Source organism: Pagrus pagrus (assembly GCF_965226575.1).
Source record: "Pagrus pagrus genome assembly, chromosome: 11".
Lineage (NCBI taxonomy): Eukaryota > Metazoa > Chordata > Actinopteri > Spariformes > Sparidae > Pagrus > Pagrus pagrus.
The window spans coordinates 30,301,503-30,329,223 of record NC_140195.1 but is presented as its reverse complement, the minus strand read 5'-3'; the positions used below and the strand labels follow the sequence as shown (position 1 = coordinate 30,329,223).

Sequence of the window (27,721 nt, the reverse complement as noted above, 5' to 3'; positions counted from 1 at the left end):
TGTTTTAGAATGTGAAGAAGCATCTGAAAAAAATCTACTCTATAGTGTGTGTGTGTATATATATATATATATATATATATATATATACATACATACATACATACATACATACATACATACATACATACATACATACACACGCACATATACATACATACATATATACACACACACACACACACCTGAGACCCTTCCTACATCCAAGTTTCGTGGAGGTCCATCCAAAACTTTTTTGCATCAACATGACAAACCGACCAACAAAGAAAAACAGGTGTACAGAGTACACACAACGGACAAGTGCGAAAGTAAGGCATGGCAAGTTTATTTGTAAAGCACAATTTGTCAGGCCTGGACTTGGAAGGAGGACTCAGGAGCAGTATTGGAGCAATTAGAGCAGGCTTTTATTGTGAAAATTGTATTCTTCACTTACACTCTTAAACGACGTGACAAACAAATAGGCTATGAAACATCAATCACCTCTGTAGGCTAAGAAACAATTCTACAAAACATGAGGCAAAACAACCTCAAAGAAAAAGGAAAAACGAAACAGAAAATCACTCCTAAGGAGGCAAACAAAAGGACTAATAACTCAACTACACTGGCACACTCGGCTATGAAAACTAGTAACAAAAAAATCACCCCAATCGGAGGAAGAGGAAAAAGGTTTCAAACTTAAACTACACTCTTGACTGACTATGAAAGCTAAATGAAACAAAAGAGGCACTCCACCGGAGGCAAACAAAAGGCTACGAAATTGTCTAGAGTCTTACTGAAAATAATTACAAACAAAAAGTCACTCATTTAAGAGGAAAAGTACAAGATATACAAACTTGGGAAAACGTGGCTTTGGACAAGGCCGTGGACGAGGACTGGGGTGCGTGACAAACACAACACTCTGGCACAGAACACAGGGAGACGCAGACTATAAGACGCATCAGGTGAGGGAGCACAGGTGGAAACAATTAGGAATCAGGGGAGACGTCAGACAGGTGGCACACGAGGAAGGGCAAGTGACCGGAAACGAGAGGAGAGTTACTTTTCAAAATAAAACAGGAAGTTCACGAGACAAAAAACCCAGGACAAGACCCCCCTCACCGTGGTGTGACAGAATTCAGCCACAAGTCAACTCAAAGCGCTTTACAGGGGCATAAAAATTACATTAATTATTTAAAATACATTAAAAACAAGTAGGAAGACATCAAGAAACAAAACATTAAAACAAGTTAAGACATAGGAAAGTAGGCTCAAATAGAATAGGTTTAAAGAGACAAGACTAGAAAATAAAAGTCACAGTGCAGTTCACAGCCCTGACATTGCTTCAGTGAAAAGCAGTGTCAAACAGGGTTAGACTTAGAGTCTCCCTCACAGCGGTTTGCACTACAGAAGCCGCGGCAGACAAGATCAACGAGACTCGTGATAGATACACACCGGTATTTACATCCTGCTGTAAGTTTCAAAGTTTCAAATCACTAGTGCAGCAGATCCCTCTTGTGTTTGTGTGTCGCTCGGTTGATCACAGCAGGAAGTAAATACCGGTGTGTATCTATCACGAGTTCTCGTTGATCTTGTGTGGCGCTGCTTCCATAGTGCAATCGGCTGTGAGGGAGACTCGTGTGAACACTGAGCGTGCCTCCAGGCAGATGTAGCATAGTGACTGTTTAGGCTTGAAACATGTACTAAATGACGTCGTTTTGAGTAAACTCTGGATGTCGCCACTTCAGGACACTTGGATTGCAGCGGACGAGCAGTATGGAGGAATATTACAACATTTTTGTGTAGTTTTATGGACCTTTTCATCTCGGGCACAATTTACACTCCTTATATGGATTATTGCTGCCGGAGGGTACCCCCGCAGGTCTCCAGCTGCACTTTGAGGAATAAGAAACTACACCGGACTTCTCATCAGCATGAGGGTGAGTCGATAATGACTGAATTTTGTTCTAGAGTGAATTCCTTTAAGCAATATTTCAATGAAAAAACGGATTTCAAGACATTTTTCAACTATGTGTGCTACAATATTTATCCAACTTTACACTGCTTGGTAGGAAACTTGCTTGAAATATGACTTTTCACTGAAATATTTCTTAATCTACTATACTGTGCAAAAAGACGCACAGTATAGCATCTAGCAACAAAGTTCTCTGATATAACAGTCAGTCACACAGGCATATTCACCCAGGAATTTCTTGTGTCTGCTCTTCTGCTTCACAGACTTGGACTCAGACTTGGATTCAGACCCAGAGATTGTCATTACCAGCAGAAGTGCAGCTGAATTTAACATGGCTGTCACATTAGTAAGTGTACCAGCCCATTTTCATATGCTGTAATTCAGTGTAGATTTTGATCTGCATAAGTTAGGTGCTAGTGTGATGTTTGGGTTTCTATTTCCAGCCATTAGAACCCGTGTCGGACAGTACACCAAGTATTTTTGTTAGGATAAACTGACTTCTAAAAGGGTTCATATCCATCACTGTATGTTTCAAATGCTATCGTGATGTGCTCAGTTACAGTATAATGTGATATTCCTAACCTTCCCCCTTTTGATGGTTGATACACCAGCTCCAGTAATAATGTTAAATTGCTGTGACTACTACCTCACTTCGTCTATGTTATTTTCTCCTGTGTGTGTGTGTGTGTGTGTGTGTGTGTGTGTGTGTGTGTGTGTGTGTGTGTGTGTTATCAGTTTTGAGTTCTAATGTATTTTGATTGAGAGGAGGTATCAGTAGCATGTATAGAATTACACAATACAATAATTTATTGGGGTGGAGTTTGAGCGGTTAAACAGAGAAGACAGGTAGCATTTTAGTGTAGTTGAGAAGTGAGTGAATTAAAGTGACTCATGGATGTTTTATTAGATTTGGTGCCTTGTTTTCTGAGAACAGGACAGTTGCTGATGTATGTAAATTTAGATCATAGCTGAAAAAGAAATACATACTTTTATACATGATTGCAACATAAATCCGATCTTCTACTTCTTCTCTGGATGAACTTAATTAAGATTTTATTTTATAAATCATTGCTATTTTGCACAAATGTCTATGTTGAGGTGTTTATTTTACACTGATTCAGTTTTCCTGTGTTTCAGATTGTACCTCCTGATGATGTTTAGTATATCAAGAGCTGTTGCAATGGACACTACATGTTAGCGGTAAGTTTTCCCTCAAGTTCAAGTTTATGTGTTCTGTTTGACAAAGTGTGCTTACTGTACATAGCCTATGTGTGTGTTTATTTTACAGAGCATACACAAATGTGTATGCGCCTGTTGTTATTGAGGATGATGAAGACTCCATTGATGCTGAAACTCAAGACTTCCCACAGTATGTCGAGTACAGTAAATATTCTGAGTAGAAGTGCTGTGTGGTGACATGCCTAGCTATCTTTCATATCATTTACATAGCCCTTGGTCCTTCACTGATTGCTTCTCTGTGTTATAGGGAGCAGTCATGTGTATCAGCACCGGAAGTCATTGGAAATCTGGCACTTGACATTGACCGCAAGAGTGTTAGCAGATTGAACATCTGTCAGTCAGACATCTGGGATGGAGCAGTCAGAGGATTCAATCGTGGCACATACTCTGACACCAAGGACATGTTGGTCAAGTTCACAGGTTTCGCAGGTTTAAGCTTGTTGTATATTTTGTGCCTATTTATTTGCCTCCTATGCCTATTTTGTGTCTATTATGTGTCAATCTTGTGCCTTTTGGTTGGATGTTGCATCCAACAATTTGTCTTCCTGGATATATGAAGTATCTATCTTCCATAGGTCAAACTGAAACTGAAGAAGGACTTGATACAGGTGGGCCAACATGAGAGTTTCTGACTCTTCTGATGAACAGTCTCTGCATTGTCCCATTTTGCTGGACCTGCTGAGAGCTGCTATACCTTGTGTACAATTCAGGTAATGTAAGGATTTGCATGGATTGTTTTTGCAGTAATACATTTCATTTCATTCGGAATACATTTCATTCTGGGATGTTGTGCCTGTTGAATGATGTTTCAATCACTTTATTTTGCTCTGCATTTAACAGGAGCAGAGGTCAGGGAAGATGAGTACTACATGGCAGGCAAGATGATTGCCGTGTCAGTAGTAAATGGAAGACCTGGTCCACAGTTCCTGTCAAGGGACCTTGTCAGCCGGTTAGGGCAGTCTACTTTCAATGCAACTGTTAAAGACATTGGTGACGAAGAGATAGGGAAAGTTCTTCATGAGGGAGGAAGGTCGTTAGAAGAAAGGATTCTGTTCAGAAGATACATTCACATAAGGCAGCTGTGTAATGTGTAATAGGTATCAGTTCATAAAAGGTGCAAGCAGCCCTGTTTTTTCCTGGTAAATATATGTGAATAGGTGTTATAGCTGGATTTTTGTAAATGGAAAATGTGTCACTTTGTTTTAATGACAAGTGTGATTCTTTAAGTTCTCATTCTGCTATTATAACCAAACAGTTGGTAACACTTTACTTGAAGGGGGGTTCATAAGACTGACATGACATGACACAAAACTGTCATAACCATGACATGACACATGAAGGAATCTTGACTATTGTCATTAAGTGTCATTCGGTCAAAGTCATTTTTAATGCAAAGTAAGGCTCCAGTTGGGCACAGATGGGGACAGGTTAGGGTTTGGGGTAAAAAACAAAAACAAATAGCTAACCCTAACAAAAAATGACTGTCAGATTCCTTCATGCATCATGTCATACTTTCAAATTGGGACTAAAAACTTGTCTTTTCAACATTGGTTTTAAACTAATGTATTATTTTTTGAATGTGTATCTTTGAATGTTAGTCTGTAGCCTATGTATTTGTATAAATCGTCTATTATTTTCTTATGATGAGAACTACAGTATGTTGTTTTGACTTATAGCGAGTCCCCGCAAGACCTCCTTGTGCAGAGCAGCACCATGTTCGAAGCTGCTGAGTGTCTCCGTTGTGTGAAGTCAATTGAAGAGAAGCATTCAGAAACCACGGTGTTGTTGCCAGGTAGTTTTTTGTGTTAGCAAAAACATATTTATACAGCAGGTATATGCCCACACTTTGTGATATGCAGAGAGGCATTCTAAACTGCATATAGTGATGATATACAAATAGTTAAATCACCTGTAGAAGTACAGTATCATTGCACTGCTGTACTTTCACTTACAGTTCCAAACCCTATTGGACATCATTGGTGTTCCTCCAGGAAATATGGTCAACATTTGAAATTCCATAACAGCGAGCTTTTCTTGGCAGAGTTTACTAAAATCAATATCATTTCAAATTGAATAGTTAAACAAGATTGTGATGGGTTTTTTTTAACAAGAATGTAGCCCTGTTGTATAAAAGCAATAACACATGAGAAGCTGTGGTGTATCATGAACACATAAACATCTGTGCTGCCTTCGGCACAGCTGTTTGTACATTCATGATGTAGCAAAGCTTCTCATGTGTTACTGCTGAATTCTCCCATTCCTACTCACTGATCCATGTGTACATGTAGCTCTTTTCGAAGTTCACACAATTTCCATTATGTTAACATTTATTTAGTTTGCAGACACATTTTTGTTTTTCAGATTTAAAGGTGGACTGTGGAAAGTCTGTTCATACCAGATTGTAGTCCGGACGGCAGCAACAGGAGGCTTCAGGAGGACAAAAACCTTAGCCTCTTGGCTGGCTATCTTCTAGACTTTGAAGGTTAGTTAACCCCTCCCATTTCTTCATATGTACAGGGCCCTCCACAATTTATTGGCACCCCTGGTAAAGATGAGCAACAAAGGCTGCAATGCCTGATTAAAATCTGTATTCTTAATTTAGTTTGTGAATCCAGTTATTTATATGTCTTTTAAAACTGCATTTTTAAATAGATTTTTAAATTCCATTATTTATTTCTGAATTGATTAATGCATTTTTAAATAAAGTACTTATAGTCTGGTAAATGTTGTTTTTGTGAATCCCTTTTTAATTTGAACTAATTATTGATGGATTCATATTTCATTTGTAAATTCAACATATAATTACCCATTAAAATATCAAATAATGAATTACTTTGTAAACTTTGTAAAACAGGATCAAAAAATGATTTGTCTCTCACCATTCAACATCATACAAATATACTAGATACTAGATACTAGATACAGCACTTAGAACTAAAACCCAACATATCTATGTTGTATGATTTCTGATGAAGAAACACCTCCAGAAAATGAAAGAACACACTTCAGAGAGGAGGTAAACTACAGATTTTTTCCCCTAAACAATCGACTGGGTGGATAATACACTAATACACTGATGAGACTGAAATCCCACTGAGAACAGCAGCCTTTCTCAAATGAAATCGATAAAAACATCAGTCATTAACCTCATCTTTTAAAGTTTGTTCTTTTATTTTCTGGAGTCATTTCTTCATCAGCAGTCATACAACGCAGATATGTTGGGTTTTAGTGTGTTTCTCCATGCATCTCTCATAGACTTCAATACAGTTGTCACCACGGTCTGGCCCCAAAGCAAGATTCAGTGATGTAATGTTTAATGTAATGTAATTCCTTCTCTTTTAGGTTCCTTGCCTAACATCAGGGACTAGTCCTAGCACATCTCAATACTAGTGCTACACCTGTGCTGTGCTTTTCTGATATGCCAACATGTCTTGTATGAATAGGGTCTAGCAGCACTGTGGGGTCTAGTATAACCCTAAACGACAGAATATGTAAAAAGGCTGCTCTCACTATAAAAACTGTAAATAGCCTGTTTTCCTGGCCCCATTAGAACAAATTGTTACAAGAGCACTCTACAGCTGACATTATTACAATTTGGACTAATATTTAATAATTCTGCCTTCAACAAAAGCAAAATAGTCTAAGTGCATTTTCAAACAAGTAATATGTAGGCCTATCCTTTGAAATCAATGTACTTGTCAGAAGTTTACTATTGAAGGTAATATTTGCACATGTTGTACAGCTTTCTGAAAGACTTCTTTTTGGAATGTTTGTTGCACTTATGTTCAAATTACACAAATGTGGACTGGCATTTAAATTAATTAGTGATTCAAAGAAGATGTGTAAAACTTTTTGTAACATGGAGTACAGTGGCCTCTACTGGACAATGTAAATGATCATAAAAATACATGAAATAAATATTGACGATACTACAGTATCTTGTGTATGTCTGATTTGGTCACATTTGCAGAAGACCTATAATAAATTCATTACTGAACCAAACTTCATGAAGGTTTTTGTGACAAAGTAGTTTGTGTTCCACTCATTCATCACAGAAACATGAGAGCTGTAGAAATCATTGGAACTGAAGACTGCCATGATATACATGTTCTTTACAAGTATGTTCTTTATATTTCTGGATGGAAACTCTTGACCACCACTGTACATGTGAGTCCACTGAAACAGGCCAAATCTGTTGCCTTATAAAAGGCATAAGCACTGAAAGATGTGCGTGCTTCCAAATCAAAGGTATGTACAGTATTCTTATTGTTATTGAAATATTATGTCAAGCAGTATTTTATGATAATGAGTATTTTTGTAAGTGTCACACATGGAGGAAATAGAATTATAGATATTTACATTATTCACTCTGGGAAGAAACTGAAACCCTTAAAACATGAACATACACCTCTCAGCATGCTGGATTCATAGTGGGAGGGGTTTTTCTTAATGTCCTGGTAACTGGAGGAGTTGTCTGACTGGTTGGTCCTGTCTACTCACTCGACTCTGTCTTCGGTTAGTACAACAGTGAGCTCTGAGACTACATCTCAGCTCATCTTCAACACATCCAACGAAGAAGGACAGCGTCCTGATAGCTGCTGTGAAGTTATCAAAAAGGGGACAGTGGACATGGAACACAGACCGAATGGAGAGGGCATAGCTCTGAATAAACTGGGAGACATAGAGGTAAGCCAACAGACTGACAAGCCCTCTTTCTTGACTCTTATTCTATTCTGTTCTGTTCTGTTCTGTTCTGCACTCTTATTTCATTAAAAGGTTTTAACCCAGGCTGTTTGAACAGAAAGAATTTAGGAGAATCAAACTGACAACGTTCTTCTAAGATAATCAAAGGTGCATTGTTTGTTTCCCTGTTCTTTTAGACGTGTATTTCTCAGTAGAGAAAAGTCTGAAGAAGAGGAAAGTCTTACAGCTTCTCAGATTTGCCTTGTGAGCCCTTGTTAAGGTCGTGACTCCCAGGTTGGGAACCACTGCTCTCGTGTCTGTTTAGGGGAATGTCAGTAATGACGTAACTCTTAGATTCTTACGAAGTCTGTCAGCTGTGCGGAGAGATGAATGAGAGCTTGTTGACTGGGAGAGAGTTGCACCCAGGTGTGACGTCTTGTCTACAGGATTGGGCAAAGCCCTGAGAAAAGCCTTTGCCTCTGATGTAGTCTGAACGAATATAACAGCTTTCTCTCAGTGGTGCAGGAGGAGGTGAAGCTAGGATGATTTTCCGGCCCAGAACAACAGTTAACCTGTCCTCAGGCTGTAGTATAACCGACCACACTGCAAACACCTCCCGCTCAGTGACAGTCAGCCTCCCTGCACATGCATTGTTCAGTTGATGTAACAAATTGTCAGGGCATGTTGGGAAATGTTGATTCTCTTGCTCTCTCTCTTTAGTCCAGGTGAGTCATCACTCTGGCACTCCCTCTTCTCTTACAGCCACAACTGAGTACATAGAGTCCATAGTAACAAAATACACAACACCTGGCTGTGATTGGAATAAAGCATGTGTCACGTGCAGAGAGCAGTCAGACCTGTGACCTGGAACCAAAGAATAACATGTGTGTGCAACAGTGGCTATAATATAGCACCTGTGTGAATTTGTACTTCAACAGGACCCCAAAGGTCCCTTTTTCTCAGACCTAAGCTATCCTGTCTACACTCACAGGCACTGACATCCCCCTCTGGAAAAGTGCACCGCCCCATCAACTTGAATCACTACGCCACTAAGAAGAGTGCAGCTCAGAGTATGCTGGACGTTGCCTTGCTGATGGCCAACTCGTCCCAGATGAAGACTGTTCTCTATGTGGGGCCTCGATACCGTTTCTACATCCCCCTCATTGTCCTGCTGTCTCTGTCCATCACGTTGCAGGTCATAGTGGGGCTGCTGCTCGTCTTCATCGGCAAGTGACTTAGACTTTTTACATCTCGCCATTGTTATCTGTCCTCCTTCTCCATCTTTCTTGCACTTCAAATACATATTTTTGATCTCGAAAGGTCCTGAGACAGCTCCTCAGTGGGGCATGACCCAAACCCCAAGGAAGAGCACCAAGCTTTGAAGCCAGTCTGACATAGTGGCCAAACTGTGTAAGGACAACTTCATGATGCCAAAAAGATGTTTTCCCATATGTTTACAATGTGGAAGAAGCAGCTGTCACACTGCTTCACTTTACCCCCACAGTGCAGTAAACTGGCAAACTTCCAGTTAAGCTCTCCACTAACTTGAATAGGAATAAATTGATTTAAATGTGTCTAAATGTGACTTTCCAACTGTTATCAGGGGTTGTGATACTAAAATCTAATAAATAAATAATAAAATATATAATATTTGGTGGATAAAATATAATATTACCCACCATTTTACAGCCACTTCTTTCCCAATGTAAGCTTTCATTTTGAGTAAAAGTATTAGTCAGGTTCATTGTGAAATGAATAGTGTGATACTTCATAAAATATGCTTATTTGCTTTCTTGCTGGTTGCCAGTTAGCTGAGCTTCGCATAAATGGACTGAACTTATTTGGCACCATGGAGAGTCTGCCTGAGACACTTTGTCATGTAGACAGGAGGAGCTGGGAATCAAACCCGCGACCCTGTGATTGGTGACTTTCTTTCTGACCTTCTGAGCAACAGCTGCCCAAGAGACCAGAAATATGCCCCCAATACTATGTTCCTGCACTAGAGGAGGCTGCACTTTCACGACCGCAGTTTCAGAACCCTAGTTTAATTCTTTTTGTTGTAGTTTTGAAGGTTTATTCAACCCAATACTTTGTAACTCATTATGTATCATTTTAAAGGTTGATTCCATCCAAATATTACTTTCTGATTTATTATTTATAGTTTTAAAGGTTGGTTTCAGTTTGGAGCAGTTCAGAAAAGTGGATGTGTTTGCCTGCCTCCAGATATTTTTTGTTCTCAGTTTAATGGATTAATAGTTTAACCCTGATCCAGCTGAGTTGAGTAGTGTGAATGCATAGAGCGTAACCATAATAATAATAAGTCTCTGGCTCTTTTGATTTAAAGTTTCAAAGTTCCAGTCATGTCTTCCTCCTATTCTAATGTCTTTTTGTCTCTTTTGCTCATCAGCACATTATGTTCCTAATTTTGTTTTTGCTGTTGTGTGATTCTGTGCCAGCAGTGAAGTATGATCTGAATGATGTGAGGAAACATGCCAAGTTGAACAGGATGAACAATGTAGCAACAGTCTTTGTCTTCTTCACCGTCCTCATCAACATCTTCATCACAGCACTTGGATTTGAGGGACATGCTGTCAGGTAGGCCATACAGAGCACACATACAGTACGCTCTGTAACTGTTGGCAACTCCTGTGACCTTTGTCTCCTGTTTCTTCTCAGGTCGCCTGTGATGGCAATATCAGAGCCTCAAATCCACCCCCTGCCTATCGACCTTAACATGACTGGTGGCATTTAGACCAGTCTTTGGACCAAAATAAGACAGTGCCTTGTTCACATGTTACCTCAAAGCCTTGAAATCTAAGGGTTACACTGTGACAAATGTCCCCATTACAGTAAACTACTGGCAGCTACATGTTCCTGTAGTTTACTGTTATTCTACAGTGTACCTGCTGTAATCTACAACAGCTTATTACTGTAAAAAATATTACAGTACTGTGCTGTATAGAATATACGCTTTACAGTACAATATCGTCAGCTGTTTGGTTGCCATTATACTGTTATTTTAGTGTTCCTACCGTAATCTCCATAAACAGTCTATTACTGTAAAATGCATCAAAGTACTGTAGAATGTGATCTTAACAGCACAACACTGCTAGAAACTAATGATTTAAAGATTTTACAGTTCTAAATTAAAACCCTGAAAATTGCTAGCATAGAAAGACTTGGACGGCCTTAAATTAGGCTTTTATTAAAGCCAATGCAGTATCAACACATTCATTAACTGACAAATTTAAAGTAATATTTTTGTACAATACAATCCATAAAAGACCATTCCTCATTCAGCAGGTTCTCAATCTGAATGTCCCAGTCCACGTACCCTGAATTCAGTTTCCTTTTTTCTTGAACTGACAAGAAATGGCCATATAACATTACATTACAACTGCACCTCCTCCGCCGTTCCTCTGACCGAAGGCATCCCCAAGGGTTCGGTGCTTGGTCCACTCCTCTTCATCCTCTACATGCTTCCCCTTGGCAACCTCATATGCCGTCTTGGTCTCCTCTTCCACTGTTACGCTGACGACATCCAACTGCCTCACTGAAATAAAATCCTGGATACAATCTAACTTCCTCCAACTGAGCTGCGACAAATTGGACATGGTCATCATCGGCCCCAAATCCCTCATCAAAACCACTAACAACTTCTGCCTCACTATTGACAACTCCACCCTCTCTCCCTCCCTACACAGTCCTAACCTTGGAGTCATCTTTCTCCTTTCAACAACACATTAATCAAATCACCAGAACAGCCTTCTCCCACCTCTAAAACATAGCCTGTCTCCGCTCATCACTCTCCTTTTGTGCTGCTGAAAACCTGATCCACGCCTTCATCACTTCCAGACTTGACTACTGCAACAGCATCCTCTATGGCACACCATCCAAACTCTCAAATAAACTGCAATGCGTCCAGAACTCTGCTGCTCGCCCACACCCTTGACCACTTCACCCCCGTCCTCCAGAAACTCCACTGGCTCCCTGTCCCACAATGGATTCAGTTCAAAATCAGACCTCACTACTTTCAAAACACTCACCAAAACTCACCTTTTTAAAAACTGCATGTATAACTTGTCTCTTTTTGTGTTTTCAGTGTGTTGTTTTTATTATTCTGCTTTTTAACCTGTAAAGTGTCTCTGAGTACCTATATAAAATAAATGTATTATTGTTATTTATTAAGGCCACTGCATCAAACACATTCAGTAGCTTACAAATTTCAAGCAATGAAATTCTTGTAAAATACACTCCATAGGAACAATTAATCATGTCAAACATGTTCTCAACAATCTTACAAATTGCATACCTTACTTAATGTACCCTGCCTTCTGACTATTCTGCCTGACTATACTGAACAGAACACAATGCTGAGACTCGTTACCTTAAAATGACTGCTTGCAGTGAGGGCTATTCCTTTGCCCAACTCAAAGTCCATGAGGTTGGCCACGTGGGGATTCACAGTTGCTGCCTTTTTCTGGACAAGCTTCCCCGTCTTCTTGGACACCACCTTCCCTTGGCTGGCCTTTGTTTCCCTCTAGGGGGTTTATACCAATGAAGCGCCTCAAAATGTAATAACAGAGAAAGCATATAAGATATTAGATGTAGTACGGTAAGGGAAGATTTGTTGCACTTAATACAAAATCCCATCCCATTCACCAAATAAAAATTCTAAGATGTTTTCTCATGAATCATGAGAACAATCCCATTTGAGAAACTAATTTATCATTATGAGACACTAAACATGATTACAACAGACCAGTCGTTGCCATTATGACAGAATCCAAGTCTCTTTATTTCAACTTTGGTTTGAGGCATTAGACAAAATACCCATTAAAATGCTATCCTTAAATGATTTCAGAACAGTATTTTGAATGTAAAATAAATACCATAATGATCATACCAAACCATAACCATACTGAATCTGATGACACCTAATGATGATACTGTGGAGAAAATAGTAGAAGTGCAGTCTAATGCAGCTCACTCTTTTGATATAAGATTCAAATTTAAATTAACTTTATTGTTAAACACGGCAGATGTGAGAGCGACCTAATAATGCACTGTATATCTATCTGGTGTATTACTCTATATAATAGCACGTAATATGTATAGTTTTCTTTGTTCATTTATTTTGTTCTGCAGTGCCTTGGCCACAGAAACAAATCTACTGTCATGCCAATAAAGTTCTTTTACATTTTAATTTGACATTAAAAGGGAGAGAAAGGAGGGTTGATAACAATGTTAAGACTAGCAGAGGATTTACCTTTGAACAAACTCCAGTGTCCTTGCAGCTTCTTGGTATTGCAAGTTGAAAACATAGTAGGTGGCGAAAACTATAGCAAGCCCTGTGATGAAGCTTGGTCTGTTGCCTTCACAGATGACATGGCTTTCAATTCTGATCGTCCAACGTCCAACTGTTACTTTGTCACCAGTAAGCGATGCAGACAACAATTATAGTCAATGTCCCGACACAGTATCAAATATTGATATCAGGGCACTATCCAGGCATTTTTAAGGTAATGGGATTGGCTACAACATGCCCGATGAAATTTTGAACAATATATTTTCCCTTTTTCACTCTATTTACATTCAGTGTCATAAGTTATACTGCTGCTAATTATTGCTGTTCATGACTTGGCACAGACAGTCTTTAAAGTACTCTCTCACAGGATAATAAAATGATGTCAAAACGGAGGCAGCCACTTAACTAACTGTTAGCTATAATTTTAGTGCACATTTCAATCAACTTTTTGGCTCTAATCTGTTAAGTAAACCAAAGCCACAGGAGCAGGATGGATGGCGGTGTCCGGTGTGGCGCTTGTTGGCCAGGAAGACAGCGGCAGGTGTTGCTGCCTGGTCAGAGGCAGGGTCCAAACCTTCTTCAATTCTTCCTCTTCTTGTCATTCTTGCTTCTATATTGAATAAAATCACTGTTCTTTAAGATTTTACACCTATTTTTTAATTTCTCTTAGTTGACTGTGTGCTAAATGAGATGGTGGGACTTGATGCAACAGCATTGTGCACAGATGAGTTATGGGCGGACTTAAGCAACAGTCAGTCGAAAAACACTGTATGATACTGTCAGATTGTACAGTAACTTGCAGTTAATATTTTGTTCTTTAAAGGCATCAACATTTACAGTATTCAACTGTACTGACAAAGAACAGTACATTACTGTACAAACTGTCCTGTATTTTTACAGCAGTGTCACACTGTAACATCTGTATGGGCTGTCTGTTGAAATTATGAGTTGTTGGGTGAAGATTCCAACCTTTGATTCCTGAATGGATTTCAAGGATCTGCCATCACATTAGTGCTGTGAAGCATTTGTGGATCCAGATAGAGACCCAGATCACCGGTCTCAGTGACCATCGACCACAGTCTCAACTCAGGATCACAGCTGTTATATTCAACTGACCACTTATTGACCATTAAAGCCTCACCGGTGCAGTGTACTGACCCCTTGCATGGAGTGCATTTTTTTGCCCACCTATTGAAAGCTTCTATCTTGTAAATATGACAGTGCTTTACATTGTTTCTGTTCTTTGTGAAATTGGTGCAATTACAGTTTTGTAACTAAATAAATGAATAACTTGTGTCAGCAGAGACTTTGACAGTGTTATATGTTTGGAAACACGCCTCTCGATCTGTTAATATTTAACGCTTACTCTAGCTATTAACAATTTCTGTATTTTTAAGGAATTCTCTCATATCCAAGTTTGCAGTGCAGTGTCAAAAGAGCTGAAGACCTGATTTACCTGATTTTATTTTGAAAGACAGCCTCAGTTCATAAGTCTATTGTGCTACAAGACATTCTCATGTAGATCTCACAAATAAGTCACATTTGAGAACAATTGCATAAAATGAATCAAAGACACAAAACTTTGCATAGCTGAAAAACTTATGGCAACATTTTATGCGAGAAAGCTGAGAAATTCAAGAGAAATGTCTTTATTTTTCTTACTGTCAACAAATAACCACGAAAAGACCAAAACTATGACCTGAAAAAAACAAGTGTTGTCTCAATACTTTCTGACTTCCCTGTTCTACCTGTGGCTCTCAGGCCAAGTCCACTGGTTCCTACTGAAGATGGAAATCTTTACTGGCTCAAAAATGTAGGTTTTTTTACTCAAATGAGAAGAACTTGGCATTTGTTGGTGAATATTTACAGTTAGGCATTAAAACTCAACTTGAAACAACTTGTTTTCCTTGTTTTACTCTTAAACAAATAAGACGCTGTCTTAGGTTTTGCAACTTTTTTCTCTCCGGTGCTGTATTCCTTTTTGTGTACATTTTTTCCAGGGAGCAGTCCTCATATAACATACACATACACATACACAGCACAGACTTAACTCTGTCATTGTGTCTCAGGCCAGCACTGTCTCATGCAAAAGCGTGTAATAGACCCACCAATCCACCAGTCAGCTAGTCTCTCTCAGTGCTGGAGAGAGATGAGACTGCCACGTATCATTCTGCTATAGAGGAACAAACAGTCTGGCTTTTTAGCATTTCTGTCACCGTTTATTTTGTGGGGATTAAGCCATTTTAATGTCAACACTAATTCTCGTGATTGGTTTACAGAAATACAAACAAGTCAAGTCCCCTATAGCAGAATGCTAACTGGTGCCGCCAGGCCTTTCCTAGAGCTGACACAGCGCAGTAGAGATAGGAGGTCTGTGTGTGAGACTATTGCTAACTTGCCCACAGAATCAGACCGCATGGTTTTCACAAGTAGGCGAGGCCAAACATGACAGTGACATGGTGGACCAGTCTGACGTGATTTTGGGTTGCTCAGACACAGGCCGGCTGATGACGTACTGTGTTGCTCAAAACAACAATACATTCGTTCTCCTGTATCAGCAACACTATAAATAACAACAGCAGGACTGACCTTCTCTTTGTTTTAACTACAGTGTGTGTGTGTGTGTGTGTGTGTGTGTGTGTGTCTTCAAGGTAATACAGGAACAAGTCACCAAGTGCAACAGTGTAGCTTACTGATGTGTTTTTAATAGTTTTTTGACAACAATGGATCTTTATGGCAGAGAGGAATACAGTGTGTCAGACTGGACTTTGTCTGGGTTTGGTCATTTCAAAGGATTTGGTGACACTAAGGAATCTAGTCTATTGGCAGCTTTTAAAACTTTATGGAATGTGGTCAAACTGTGTATTGGAATGAGAAAACAACAACACAACGCCAACAACATTAATAAACAAGAAATGCCTTAAATGGAATCAGGAATAAAAAACAACTGACATCCTAACAACAAATCAGATCATTGAATCCCGAAAGGATTGTCTACATTAATCACATGGCAGTAGGCGTAGTAGAGGACAGCTGCTAACACAGCTAACAGCAGCAGCCGGATCATCTTCCACATGCAGCCTCCAGACTTTCTGATGGGCTCCCTGGACTGTACTGCACTATGATTGGCTGTTCTGTTGGTGAGCTGGATTGGGGGCCTAAAGCACAGGAGGGAGATGATGTTTAAACCTGGGGATCAACTCAATTGTTTGAGCACACCACTAGTTTATACTACAAGACTCACTCTGTATCTTGGTCTGATTCCTCCTCTTCACCTGGCTCCACGTTGCCTCTTCGCTTCAGCCCGGATGGAGGAACACTGAAATTCAATGTAGCAGTGTAGTCAAAGGCAGTTATACACAGTAACCAACACTGTCAGGTAATGATGAGATGAACTATTTCCAAACACTGGGAATATACTGAATATACATTGCACTTTCTATTCAGCTACATTTATCTGACAGCTGAGCACAGCACTAGTTCTTTTTCTGGTGATTTTGCAGAAAGTGCAGTAGGATTTTCCAGCCTGTTTCTGCCACAAATCAACTGGTTTAAAGTTTAAGTTTTTTTTAATCCATGCTAGCAGCATGGTAATGCCAGCTGGTCAGACCACCTTTTGAGTCCAGATAGAAATATCTCAAAGACTCTTCATTTGGTTCAGACATTCATGTTCCCCTCAGGAGATATGTTTTTTAAGCACTAATTAGCAAACGCACTAAATAACACACTAGAATAGAGTGGACATGGATAACATTATGCTGAACCTCAGCATGTCAGCACTGTCAATATGAGCATATCAGCATGCTGTTGCTAGCATATTAGCACAGAGCACAGAGATGTTTACAATGCCGGTTGCAAATTATCGCCATAGGCCCAAAACTCAAACCCAAAACTGAGTCAACACATTAGTTAATGTTTGTGAGGTATTATAAGTGCTGCTAAGTCGGATCTGATGCTCTGCTGTTCTGAAGCATGTTGTGCATTTCTGGAAATTAACGTAGTGTAATACTCATGTTTTTCCTGTACAACTTAGAACATTGTTTTGAAAAGAAGACATTTTGGAACAGCTGTGGATTCATCCTTCAAGAGGAAGGCTGGAAACATGTTTGTTTGACAAGATTACTGTAAACACATTTAACTTTACAGTCCATCTTTTAATCTGTGTTTCTCTCTCTCAGCTATATTCTCTCTCCTCTGTGTGTCTGATAAAACACTGCAGCATAATTACACCTGCTTGTCCACATGTCAGTCCTCTCTGCTGTGGTCTGCCTGCAGTGATAACACGCAGCCATTTTCATTCTCTCCTCACATATTTTGCACCTCTAAACTAAAATGCCTCAAAATACATGTCGCATGAGACTCATCTCTAAATGTTCAGCACTGCGGCTTTTTTCCATTTTACTGGCGCAAAACCTGTGGAGTCTTTTTGTAAATAGGGACACATGTTATTTGACCAATAAAAGGGGCTACACTCCTTCATGAATATCCCCCTTGGTTTTGATATAATTCTAATGCAGCAACCTGCCTTGAGGTTATATTTTCACCCCTGTCCGTTTGTCTGTTTGTCCATGTGTTAGTTGGTTGGTTTGTCAGCAGGATTACACAAAAGCCACCGAACAGATTTCCACCAAACTTGGATGGAGGACGGGTCTCGGGCCAGAATAGACCCCAGTAACTTTTGGTGCAGATACAGATAAAGGGACTGATCCAGGATTTTTTTTTCTCACTTTCTTTAGCATTGTTAGGATGTTTTTTCACATTTTCATTCATTTCGCAGGAATAATGCACAGAGCTTGATGAAAAAAAATCAGGTGTATTTGGGTGTATATGAGTGAGTACAATTTGATGCAGATCCTAATGAAAATCTATCATTCTTTCACAACACAATGGAGTTTAGGATTCCATCTGCAGAGTGTTGTTGTCCTATGGTTGGATGTTACAGATCTGCTGAGCTTAAATGATGGTTAAGCTTTAGTGGTTTAAAATGTAGAGACACAGGGCTGTACAGTATGACATTAGATTAGACTGGACTAAATGTAATGGGACTCTTGGGCCTTGGCAGGGGTATGTGCTCTACTGAGTGCTATTCTAGTTCTTTCTTGTTTTGAACTACAGGGAGCATTTCCAGAATGTTTTTTTAAAGCAGCCTCAGGTTAAATATCTTCCTGTTGGTTTTACAGTAAGCAGTCCCCTCCCTTTTCTCTACGTCACCACATGAACATCAGACAACAGCAAACAGGAGGATCATGCTATCTGTGCATTCAGGAGCACACAGGATTAGCTGAAGTGGGCAGGGATACCAGAACATTTATGTTCTCTTTTAGTGCATGAGCGGGGGAGGAGAAACATGGGTAAGTGACCAAACACTCTGTAACAGTAGCCCTTTTCACACAGAGACTGCATTATGGCCACAATGAAGCCGCGCCTTTACGCCGCCGTTGTTTGTTAACACTGAATCAAGCAGCGCTGGCATGAAGCCGCTCCAGTGTGTCCTTTCATACAGCATGGTGGAACCAAAAGAGGCGTGACGGTCACGTCATAAGGTTAACATCTGTTTCACCTGTCAATCTAAACATGTATCCATGAATTTAAAAAAAATACTGAATTTATACTACTACTTTATACTTTTTTCCTCACTGTTGTTTGGTCCTGTAACGTTGCTTTGTGGGTTTAATGTGGGACATTTCCCCTTTATTTGATGAGTGAAGGATCTGTTTAGTTGTCAGACTGTGAACACCATCAGACCGACACACCCCTGTCCCACGCTGCCAGCTTTACATTCACACAGAGGTCGTCTCGCCTCTGCTGCAGCTCTGCTACGACCTCCGGAGGCGGATCAGAGGCAGGACGAACTGTCCCCCCATTCCATTTTCGTACAGATGGCGAGGCCGAATATCGGCGTAAGGTTCCAGCCTTGAAAAGGCAGTGTGAATGGGGCTAGTGATAAGTTTTTTAACACTTTAACTTCAATGAGAGAATATCATTACAGCAGCTTTATTTCTCCATTCTTGCTGATGATACGATTTTAAATGCAGGACTTTTACTCGTTATAGAATATGTTTACACTGTGGCACTGCTTTATTTATTTTGAGCCTAACCCTTTAAAGTGAAATATAAATTAAAAAAATTTCCCACAAATGCATATGGGGAAATGAAGTAAACTAACCTAACTGACAGAGAACAGTTGGCCAGGTAGTGTCCCTGCATAGGAGCACCAGATGTTTCCTGGGTCTCTGTTTGCACTTTCTGAACCTAAACTTGGAGGCGACAGGGCTCATACACTGAGCACAAACAGTGAGAGGGAGCTGAGTCTGTCAATACAGGTCCCCTCACAGGTTAGTCAGGGCGTTTTTTGTATTTTTTCTGTGTGTGTGTGTGTGTGTGTGTGTTATAACTGTACTCACATGTCCCCATAAGACTCCTGTCTAACCTGTGAAAATGAAGCAGGATAATTAGGGCTATTATTCACAGTCACAGAGCAGTATCTGGCACAAACACTGAGGGATAAGCAGACGATCCGGACTCACCGGGCTCTGGTATGTGATGTAGGTAATTTCCTCCTCTGTGTAGAAATAAAACACATTAGTACACTTTGACAAACATTAATGACTCTACTGTGTTCATTTTCATTCACGTTCATTTCATGATTTACAACAATGTTACATCAGAGCAGCTCTTCTGCTGTTTGTGGCAGTTGATGCTTCAGAGCAGGCAGGCAGATTTCAACATTGAAAAATATGAGCAACACAGAATGCTATCTTCTTTTCAGAGATGTATGCACTCTGCAAAATGCAGCAAGCTAAGCATAGAGCCTTCATTATTGTTTATGAGAATGGACACAAAGTGGCCTGAGACCCGCAAATCGATGATCCAAATCTATTGAGTGTCTTTCACTCTGCATCAAGAAGGGAGACAGAGAAGACGGCAGCAAAAGATCAGAGCTGAAACATGTTTCCTGTAACTGATCAACTGAAAGGGAATTAAAAACCTTACAGACACGAGGTGTTGGATGCTTGTTACTCAGCTATGGAATGACCACTGTTATTCACCATTAACTATTCACCTCCTTTCTTTACATTATCACATTTTCCATTTTAGGGTTGTTTAGTGTGTGTGAATAGTCATTGGTGTATTTATGTTAGCAAACTTAATGACCTCATATTGCCCCTTAAAGGGTATCTCCACCAGTTTTCCACATTAAAGTATGTTTGGGAGTGCACATGTGAATACAGTAGTATAAAGCCTTTTGTGGCTCTGGAGGAAGCTGCATGTTATTTTGATAAATTGCTTCCAGTGATGTCACCCAAGCTGCATGCTGGTTAATAGGGTGCCTGTTTTTAAAAAAAGCAGTCTACTGGTCTAACATTGCACTCCTATAACACTGTTGGACTCATTCTGGACAGTTGGAAAGCAACTGATACAGCAGAACCAGAGACATCACATTTTTAATTCCACACATTCTTCTTTCTCTTCAAAACCTGGTGCCTACAATACCCACAGGTCAGTGATGTCACTGAGTGACATCAGTGGAGGCAGTTTATCAGATTACATGCAGCTTCCTCTGGAGCCACGAAAGACCTCATACTACTTTTCACATATACAGTAGTACTCCCAACACCTGTAAACACACTTTATTGTGGAAAATTGGTGGTGTTACCCTTTAAGCAACAAACAAAGTTGTTTGAACTGAACAGATTTATTGTTTAAACGCACAGTATGTAATTTCTGCTACTAGGGATCTCTCAATCGAAACAAAACAAAAGACAAGAGAAGCGTGGCATCATGGGAGTTGTTGTCTTCATTGCTAAACAACCACCAGTGCTGATGAAAATCTATCTGCATGACTCAGGCAGAAATGTTCCCAGACGCGGTAATGTTCTGAAGATTTATTTATCTTCTGTTATGATATTTATCATTTACGTTATGTTAGTTGGTTATGTTAGTTTAGTCTCATTCCCCAGCTCCCTCCCTCACTCTCGGACTCTCTCCTGGAAGTTATAGCGACAGGCGACCACATGAAACGCCTTGCGTAACCTCGAATAAACCTGTGGACATTTGAGATACTGCAAGTACTCAACTTAACAAAATTAATTATTATTAAGGTCTAGTTGTTTCTCGACACTTTTATGTGGAAATGTTACAAATTATATCTTTAAAGCGACTACAAGGAACTTCTAGCGGCCCCTTTTGCATTTGTTTTGATGCGAGTGGCAGAGAGACCGCAGGATGGATCACGATGAGGTAATTATGTGATTTTATATGTGATATATGTGATCGGACCCAAGCACAGGCATTAATAATAACTATGTAAAATAGCAGTCTGTTCACTGATGGTCTTGTTTGCTGTTACAGGTCATTTATAATCAACAGTGGACTCTTTCATAGAGACTGTTTCATAAACACTTGAAAGTTCCTCGTAGTCACAGCAAAACTGCCAAACAGTCACTAGTTGCAGCTTCTCAGTTGTGAGGATTGCCTGATGTGATAACAAATTGGTTTTCTTTGGCTTTTTTTTAAAACACTTTGAAGGCTTCACCACAGGCTCTGATTTATAAAATAATTTAGAGAGTAACACATATAAAAGATGTAAAGGCTATTTGTCAGATGAAGGAGGGAGTTCTGTAGGCGCTGCAGTCACACACCAAGTTCAAACTTTTATAGCGTTGCCACCTGTGAATCACTGAAAGCTTGAGGTTTGAAATGATCACCTACAAACGTAATGCAGTTCACTGATAGACCCACAGATGAACAATTAACCAAGTAGCACACAACCTCTGCAGGAGCGCCCTACCTTCCTCTCTGTAGTAGGTCTTATCAGAGTTCACTGGAGCGCTCTCCATGGCCTTTTCCAGCTTCTTCTCGTACAGCTTCCGAGTAGACTCTGTGTTCACACAAGCACATTAACAGTGCCTCAGTGTCCTGACCACAGTGAACACAAGTATAGACAGTATGACATGTGTGCATCATCTAAGTGTTGGAGGGAATTTGGGTTTCATCATGTGCAATGTTGAAATGATGAACTGATAAAATAAAGGGTTGTGTAAACAGTGTGGTTGTATATGATCTCCTTCTGTTCTGTTGTATTAAGACAGATAAAGGACAGTAGTGAACTCTCAGAACATTAAGGTATCAAATGCAAAGAAGTAGTAGAGCAGAAACACAGCTATAAAGTAGACATAGTCATTTGTGAACCTTCAAACCGGATGGGATGGATGTGACTCATGGAGGCATCGTATCTATTTTTACTGCAGCTGCTCTCTATGCAGATACCTCACTGATGACTGCAGTCCTCACTCCACTAACTCAACCGTCTCAGCATGATGAAGAGGTGAAGTCAGTGTGCTCATCAAATCATTCATGGGCATTTTTCTCACCAACTATGGGTCCATGTTTGATGCCATACTCAGCAAGCAGCTTGCTGATGTCCTCGTCACTTTTGTCCGTCAGAGACATGTGCAGCGGCGGACAGACAGACAGACAGCGTCAGCCTGTGGGGACGGGAGGAGACAGAGCTGTGAGCGCGGTCAGAGTCAGGAACAAGTCCACACACAGCGCCATGTTTGTTCCATGTTGCGACAGTGCCGCTGCTGAGCAGGCTAACTTCATCGCGCTAACGTTAACTCTAACCCTGCTGGACCGGACGGCACCGACCTCGCGCCTTTCTAAGTCTCGCGCGATCAATAAAGACGAGCGATTAAAACAGTTTTTTGAACTTTAGATTTGTTGGATTAAAGTTGAAACCAAGTGATTCCACTCACCTGTAATCACAGTGAAGAGCTGGAGCCGAGCTGTGGCTGAGGCGGGACGATAGGGAGCAGAGTGGGTGTAACTCCTGGCAACATCTGGACGGCGGAACTTGGCACACCTCCTGTTAGCTGCTACCAGCTGGCTCACATGGATATATGTTCAACTTCATCTATGCACAGTTCTTAATGCGCAAACAGAAACTCGCTCCCATAGTTCTCCTTTAGAACTAAATCCACCTCTTAACTCCCCTGCTTCAACAATAAGCTACATTCTGAGTAGTTATGAAACCGGTCTGATTGTGTTTTTATCTTTATGTAAACATACACTGTTTTTCTGTCTTTATTAATGTGTGATATCTGTACTGTATGTTCTTTGTGTACATTAGCTTTGTACATTAGGGTATAAGGTTCATTTAATTATCATTTTACAACACAGGCTGTGCAACAACATGCAAGTTGTATTTCCCTTTATGCTACACAAGAAAACATTTTTAATGGTGTGTGTTGAGGATGAGTTCAGGACTCACATCCTGGGGGGGAAAGCTGGTCTGTAGTCTGGTGGTACAGCAGCAGATACTTCTGTGTCTGTTGTCAGGTGGCGGCAGATACTCTGTATCTGTTGTCAGGTGGCGGCAGATACTTCTGTATCTGTTGTCAGGTGGCGGCAGATACTCTGTATCTGTTGTCAGGTGGCAGCAGATACTCTGTATCTGTTGTCAGGTGGCGGCAGGTACTTCTGTGTCTGTTGTCAGGTGGCAGCAGATACTCTGTATCTGTTGTCAGGTGGCAGCAGATACTTCTGTGTCTGTTGTCAGGTGGCAGCAGATACTTCTGTGTCTGTTGTCAGGCGGCAGCAGGGTGAACAGACTGTAGCTGGGTGGGTGTTGTCTTTTAGTATCTTTGGCCTCTGTGCAGACATCTCACTTCAGTGATATCACTGATGCTCTGTAGATGGCACCAGTGATGTTCTGGTGGTTTTAATCACCCGCTGTAGAGCCTTCCTGTTCTGGGCCGTGATGAACCATCCAGTTTGAGATGTTTTCAGTCAGGATGCTTTCTATTGCTCCTCTGTAAAAGTTGTAAAAGTAAAAGTGTGTAAGTTCCCTTTCCTCTGACCTGAATCTTTGTATATTGTTAATATACTAGCCCAGTCATTTGGGTTTACATAATGTTATCTAAGGAGAACAAAGGCAATAAAAGGCCATGCTCATACTCAATTATTAAAGAACTGTGGTGTTCCAGTATCTGCACAAGAATATAACAGTGGTTAATGTAGCCTGATACCACTAAGACTACTGGCCTGTTTTACAGAAGACATTTTCACATATCAAAGCAGTAAAGGAAATTAAGGTGTACATAATAAAATTGATAAATAACTGACCTCCAAGTAGCCGAGCGGTTTCAGTTCCTGGTTTTGTTCCTGTGGGCTGACTAAAGATTTCCATTCAGTGACAGCTAACTTCAAATCTCAAGTTATTGTTGTATTTGTAATTTATTTGGTTTCTTCCTGAGGCTGTCCTGGCTGCATTTAGACTTAAAAAGACTCTCAAGCTGGTCTCAACAATACACTTGAAAGAATATGACTTCATTAAAAAGGTAGGCCTGTTATTCAAAGCTCTGCATGAACAGTAAAGTTGTGAGATTCCCCCTCCTGCAGCGGCCTCTGGAGGTAGAAAATGAGTCAGGCCTAATATGGAGATGGAGTTTTCCAGGAAGGGCGTTGGCTACCGACTCCAGTAATGTACACATTTTCCACTCACTGGAAACTTCTCTGGATAAACACTTCACATTACTTCCATGTACACTCTGTTCTTCATCAGAGTCACTGATGAGAACATGTAGATAAAAACTGTTCAGCTCTTTGGTTTTTAAGGCTCACTATATACTCCGTACTCTACACAGACACAGTTTCTGTTTAATGAATTTCGATCACATTATAATAAGCATCATTAACATGGTACAGTTATGGTTGGTCCAGTTATTCCCTCTTAACAAACAAATGCTTTGTAAATTATTAATTAAGCAATTGCTTTTTGTAAATTTGCAACTGGTGTTTTTGTAATACTTTTTATAGGTTAATTGTAATGGTTTAAAAAGCATTTCATTGTTTGTCAACAGTAAAATAACTATTAACTCAAGTTTACTTAACTATTCATTATTAATGATGGTTACTATAACGTGAAGCTTTTATGTATTTTTTGTATTTGTCATGATATAAACTTTTATTTATTCATTCACTTAATGTGAACTTAGAGTTTAAAGTCACAAAACAGACATTAGATTGACAGAAAAATACTTAGACAACTTTATTGTGTATCAAAATACTGTCTTACAAACACTTTTAAAGCCTTTTTTTATTAAGGACAAGATTCATTTTTTTGTTTGGAAGATAGATTAAGCACAAAGCGAGCTGGAAGGATGAAGGGAGGGGGTGGGTGGCGGCTGAAGAAGGTGAGATACAAACACTGAGCAGAAAACAAAGCAACATCTGTTCTCTTTTGGTTTTGGTCATCAGGGTTTCGGGACGTGACAAACCATAAAATCATCTTCTGCCCTTCTGTCCAGCACAACTTTAAAAACATCCCTTTTTAAACCTTTTGATTTATATGAAAAAGTTCCAATCCACCACACACACATGTAATGTTGATGTTTTTCTGAATCAGAGGCTGTCTGTATCCTAAGAGTTTTACAACCTAAGGAACATGCAGAGCACATGTTGGTATCACACATTAACACACAGAAAGCGTTGTTTCTCAGCAGCAGTGGTGAGAGAGCAGGTGTGGGACAAACCATCAGTAAGCTTCTGTTAAATGTGTCTGTCATGTTGCCCTACCTGTAATCTTTTGGAATTATATCCCTACTCTAATCCATATAACGGCTTTAAGAACAGCAGTGCCTAAAACTGGATCACACTAGCAGCAGATCAAACAACTGGGTTAGTTAAAGAGCATCATGAACACCACATGCTGGAGCGGACTGGGCCAGTGCTGAGCATTTGGGGATATAGAACAAGTACAAGCTGTTCATCTGACTTTTCTATGGACAATTAAAGGTCTTACATCAAAGAGCTCTGTTACACATTCTTACATGAAACCCAAGGGCCAGGAAGGCACATTACTTCTGACACTCTTTGGTTCAAGAACTGTGATTGTTCATAAAAATCTGAATCCATTTAATATGTATGTAAGAGTAGCTCCTCCAGTGTAAACAGTAACCTTCCATCCAATGCCGGGCTCAGCGGGGCCAAAATCTACTGCTGCTACGCTACACTACACTACACTATCATTCTACACTAGTTCAGACATATCTGCTAATGTCCACTGCTGGCTTACAGTAATAGAAAAGGTGCATCTTTTTCCTCCCTAGATTTACTGAATGACGTGATTAGCTGAATGAAACAAGAAATGGAATGAATGACCAGAAAGACTATTAAAGATATTCTGTGACTATGCATTCATCTTTGGGATATTCTGGTATTCTGATATTCACTTGTGGAAGAACAAACTCTCACATCAGTGTTTACCCTCAGCCAGATGTCTGTTCTCTAGTTGGTTAAATTGTTTGAACATTAGATGCAAAAAAAACAACAAAAAAGCCAGAAATCTGAATTTGGAACACGGGAGGGTTTGGAGCTGTAAACAATGATCGGTTAGATAGAATATCAGTTGTTGAGTACAGAACAGTGGTATGAGTTTCTGATTGTGGAGCTGGGGTTTTAGACAGTGATGTGGTAGGGGCTCCCAGGGATGTGTTCATCTCCCCACTTGACCACCAGGATGTACTCTCCCTTCTCTTTGAGCTGGTAGCTGACGTTGTACAAGCGGTTACCCAAATGTTTCACTAGGATCTCCTCACAGGGGACCTTGGGACCATCCACACCAACCAGGAGCATGTTACGACCTGTGGATGGACACAAAGAGTACCCACATTAAATATCATTACTAGCTTAGTATACTGACTATACATCAATGAGACGGCTTGATACTGTACACTTAAATGCTATTGTATGTGTGCATCATTTCTTAGCGTGCAATGGGACAGTTTCAGCACAGAAAAATCATTTCTGCATGTTTGCTGTTACGTTATGATAGTAACCTCTCGCTCAGTCAAAGAGCCGGTTCACACCTGGTGTTAACATCCGTCAGTTCACAGCTACATTAACCTGCGTCTGAGTGACCCACTGTGATCAGATATCAAATCCTGCTCTATATACTGTATGAATGAATAACAAACAGACACAATGTTTTTTACACAAAGAAAGAATTTCATGTAGAACATTTGCTGAGGCCCAAATCATTTTGAATTAGTCAGAGACAGCGTTTCACAGAGTTTCTAAAGTTTCTCCTAACTCAACAACTCACTAAATTGAGACATTTTTTAAGGGAGTCTGGGGACTTTCTCCACGGGGACAAAGAAGTAGCCTGTATTGGTCACTGTTTAGTGTATTTGACATGTTTAGCTTCAATAAAATGTTTCTTCTTCTCTCTCGTCACATGTGACCACACTCTGAGTGATCGGATCTTAATGCTTCTGGGGGGTGTTTTGGACTCTGCGGTCCCTCACAGGGTTCCCACTCTTTTCTTGAGATGATTTTCAAGGACTTTTCCAGGAAATTTTCAGTGACGATCTAGCTAGTATGACAGACAGGGATCGCACCCATATACTATCTCTGTGGAAGTCTGATTTAAAAGATTAAAATAAATCATTTAAACCAACTACATCCACACATATGGAATCACTTTAATCACTTTAAGATGGTTAAAAAACAGTTTGCTCAGAGTATTAGTTTATCAAAAC

The 27,721-nt window shown here is 40.1% G+C and overlaps 3 protein-coding genes across 6 annotated transcripts in view; 1 reads left to right on the top strand and 2 right to left on the bottom strand.

The window, feature by feature from the left end:
- The first annotated feature begins 7,749 nt into the window (after positions 1–7,749).
- Positions 7,750–14,484, top strand: LOC311265855 (ninjurin-1). Its single transcript, XM_084367914.1, has 4 exons — positions 7,750–7,873; positions 8,862–9,096; positions 10,330–10,465; positions 10,547–14,484. Exons 1-4 carry the CDS (start codon positions 7,817–7,819, stop codon positions 10,620–10,622), a joined length of 504 nt encoding a protein of 167 aa, XP_084224040.1. The 5' UTR covers positions 7,750–7,816; the 3' UTR covers positions 10,623–14,484.
- A 1,379-nt stretch (positions 14,485–15,863) lies between these two features.
- On the bottom strand, positions 15,864–23,043 carry LOC311264906 (uncharacterized protein). The gene is made up of 7 exons (XM_084366110.1): positions 22,937–23,043; positions 22,553–22,666; positions 21,970–22,059; positions 19,706–19,740; positions 19,583–19,608; positions 16,423–16,497; positions 15,864–16,336 (listed from the first exon to the last, which is right to left on the bottom strand). Exons 2-7 carry the CDS (start codon positions 22,629–22,631, stop codon positions 16,150–16,152), a joined length of 492 nt encoding a protein of 163 aa, XP_084222236.1. The 5' UTR covers positions 22,632–22,666; positions 22,937–23,043; the 3' UTR covers positions 15,864–16,149.
- A 2,162-nt stretch (positions 23,044–25,205) lies between these two features.
- flna (filamin A, alpha (actin binding protein 280)) overlaps positions 25,206–27,721 on the bottom strand; it is a 52,977-nt gene continuing 50,461 nt past the window's right edge. For all 4 annotated transcript variants that reach the window (XM_084367436.1, XM_084367438.1, XM_084367437.1 and 1 more), the window contains one exon: positions 25,206–26,824. In XM_084367436.1, the coding sequence (XP_084223562.1) occupies positions 26,640–26,824 (185 nt within the window). In that variant the 3' untranslated portion in view covers positions 25,206–26,639. The remainder of the gene's footprint in view (positions 26,825–27,721) is intronic.

Coding starts and splice junctions, on each gene's coding strand:
- LOC311264906 (XM_084366110.1), bottom strand. CDS start 22,631: ATGTCTCTGACGGACAAAAGTGACGAGGACATCAGCAAGCTGCTTGCT. Junction 19,741..21,969: donor GACCTACTACAGAGAGGAAG/GTAGGGCGCTCC, acceptor ATTTCTACACAG/AGGAGGAAATTACCTACATC. Junction 16,498..19,582: donor CAGGAGTCTTATGGGGACAT/GTGAGTACAGTT, acceptor ATTGAATTTCAG/TGTTCCTCCATCCGGGCTGA.
- LOC311265855 (XM_084367914.1), top strand. CDS start 7,817: ATGGAACACAGACCGAATGGAGAGGGCATAGCTCTGAATAAACTGGGA. Junction 7,874..8,861: donor ATAAACTGGGAGACATAGAG/GTAAGCCAACAG, acceptor CTACACTCACAG/GCACTGACATCCCCCTCTGG. Junction 9,097..10,329: donor GCTGCTGCTCGTCTTCATCG/GCAAGTGACTTA, acceptor CTGTGCCAGCAG/TGAAGTATGATCTGAATGAT.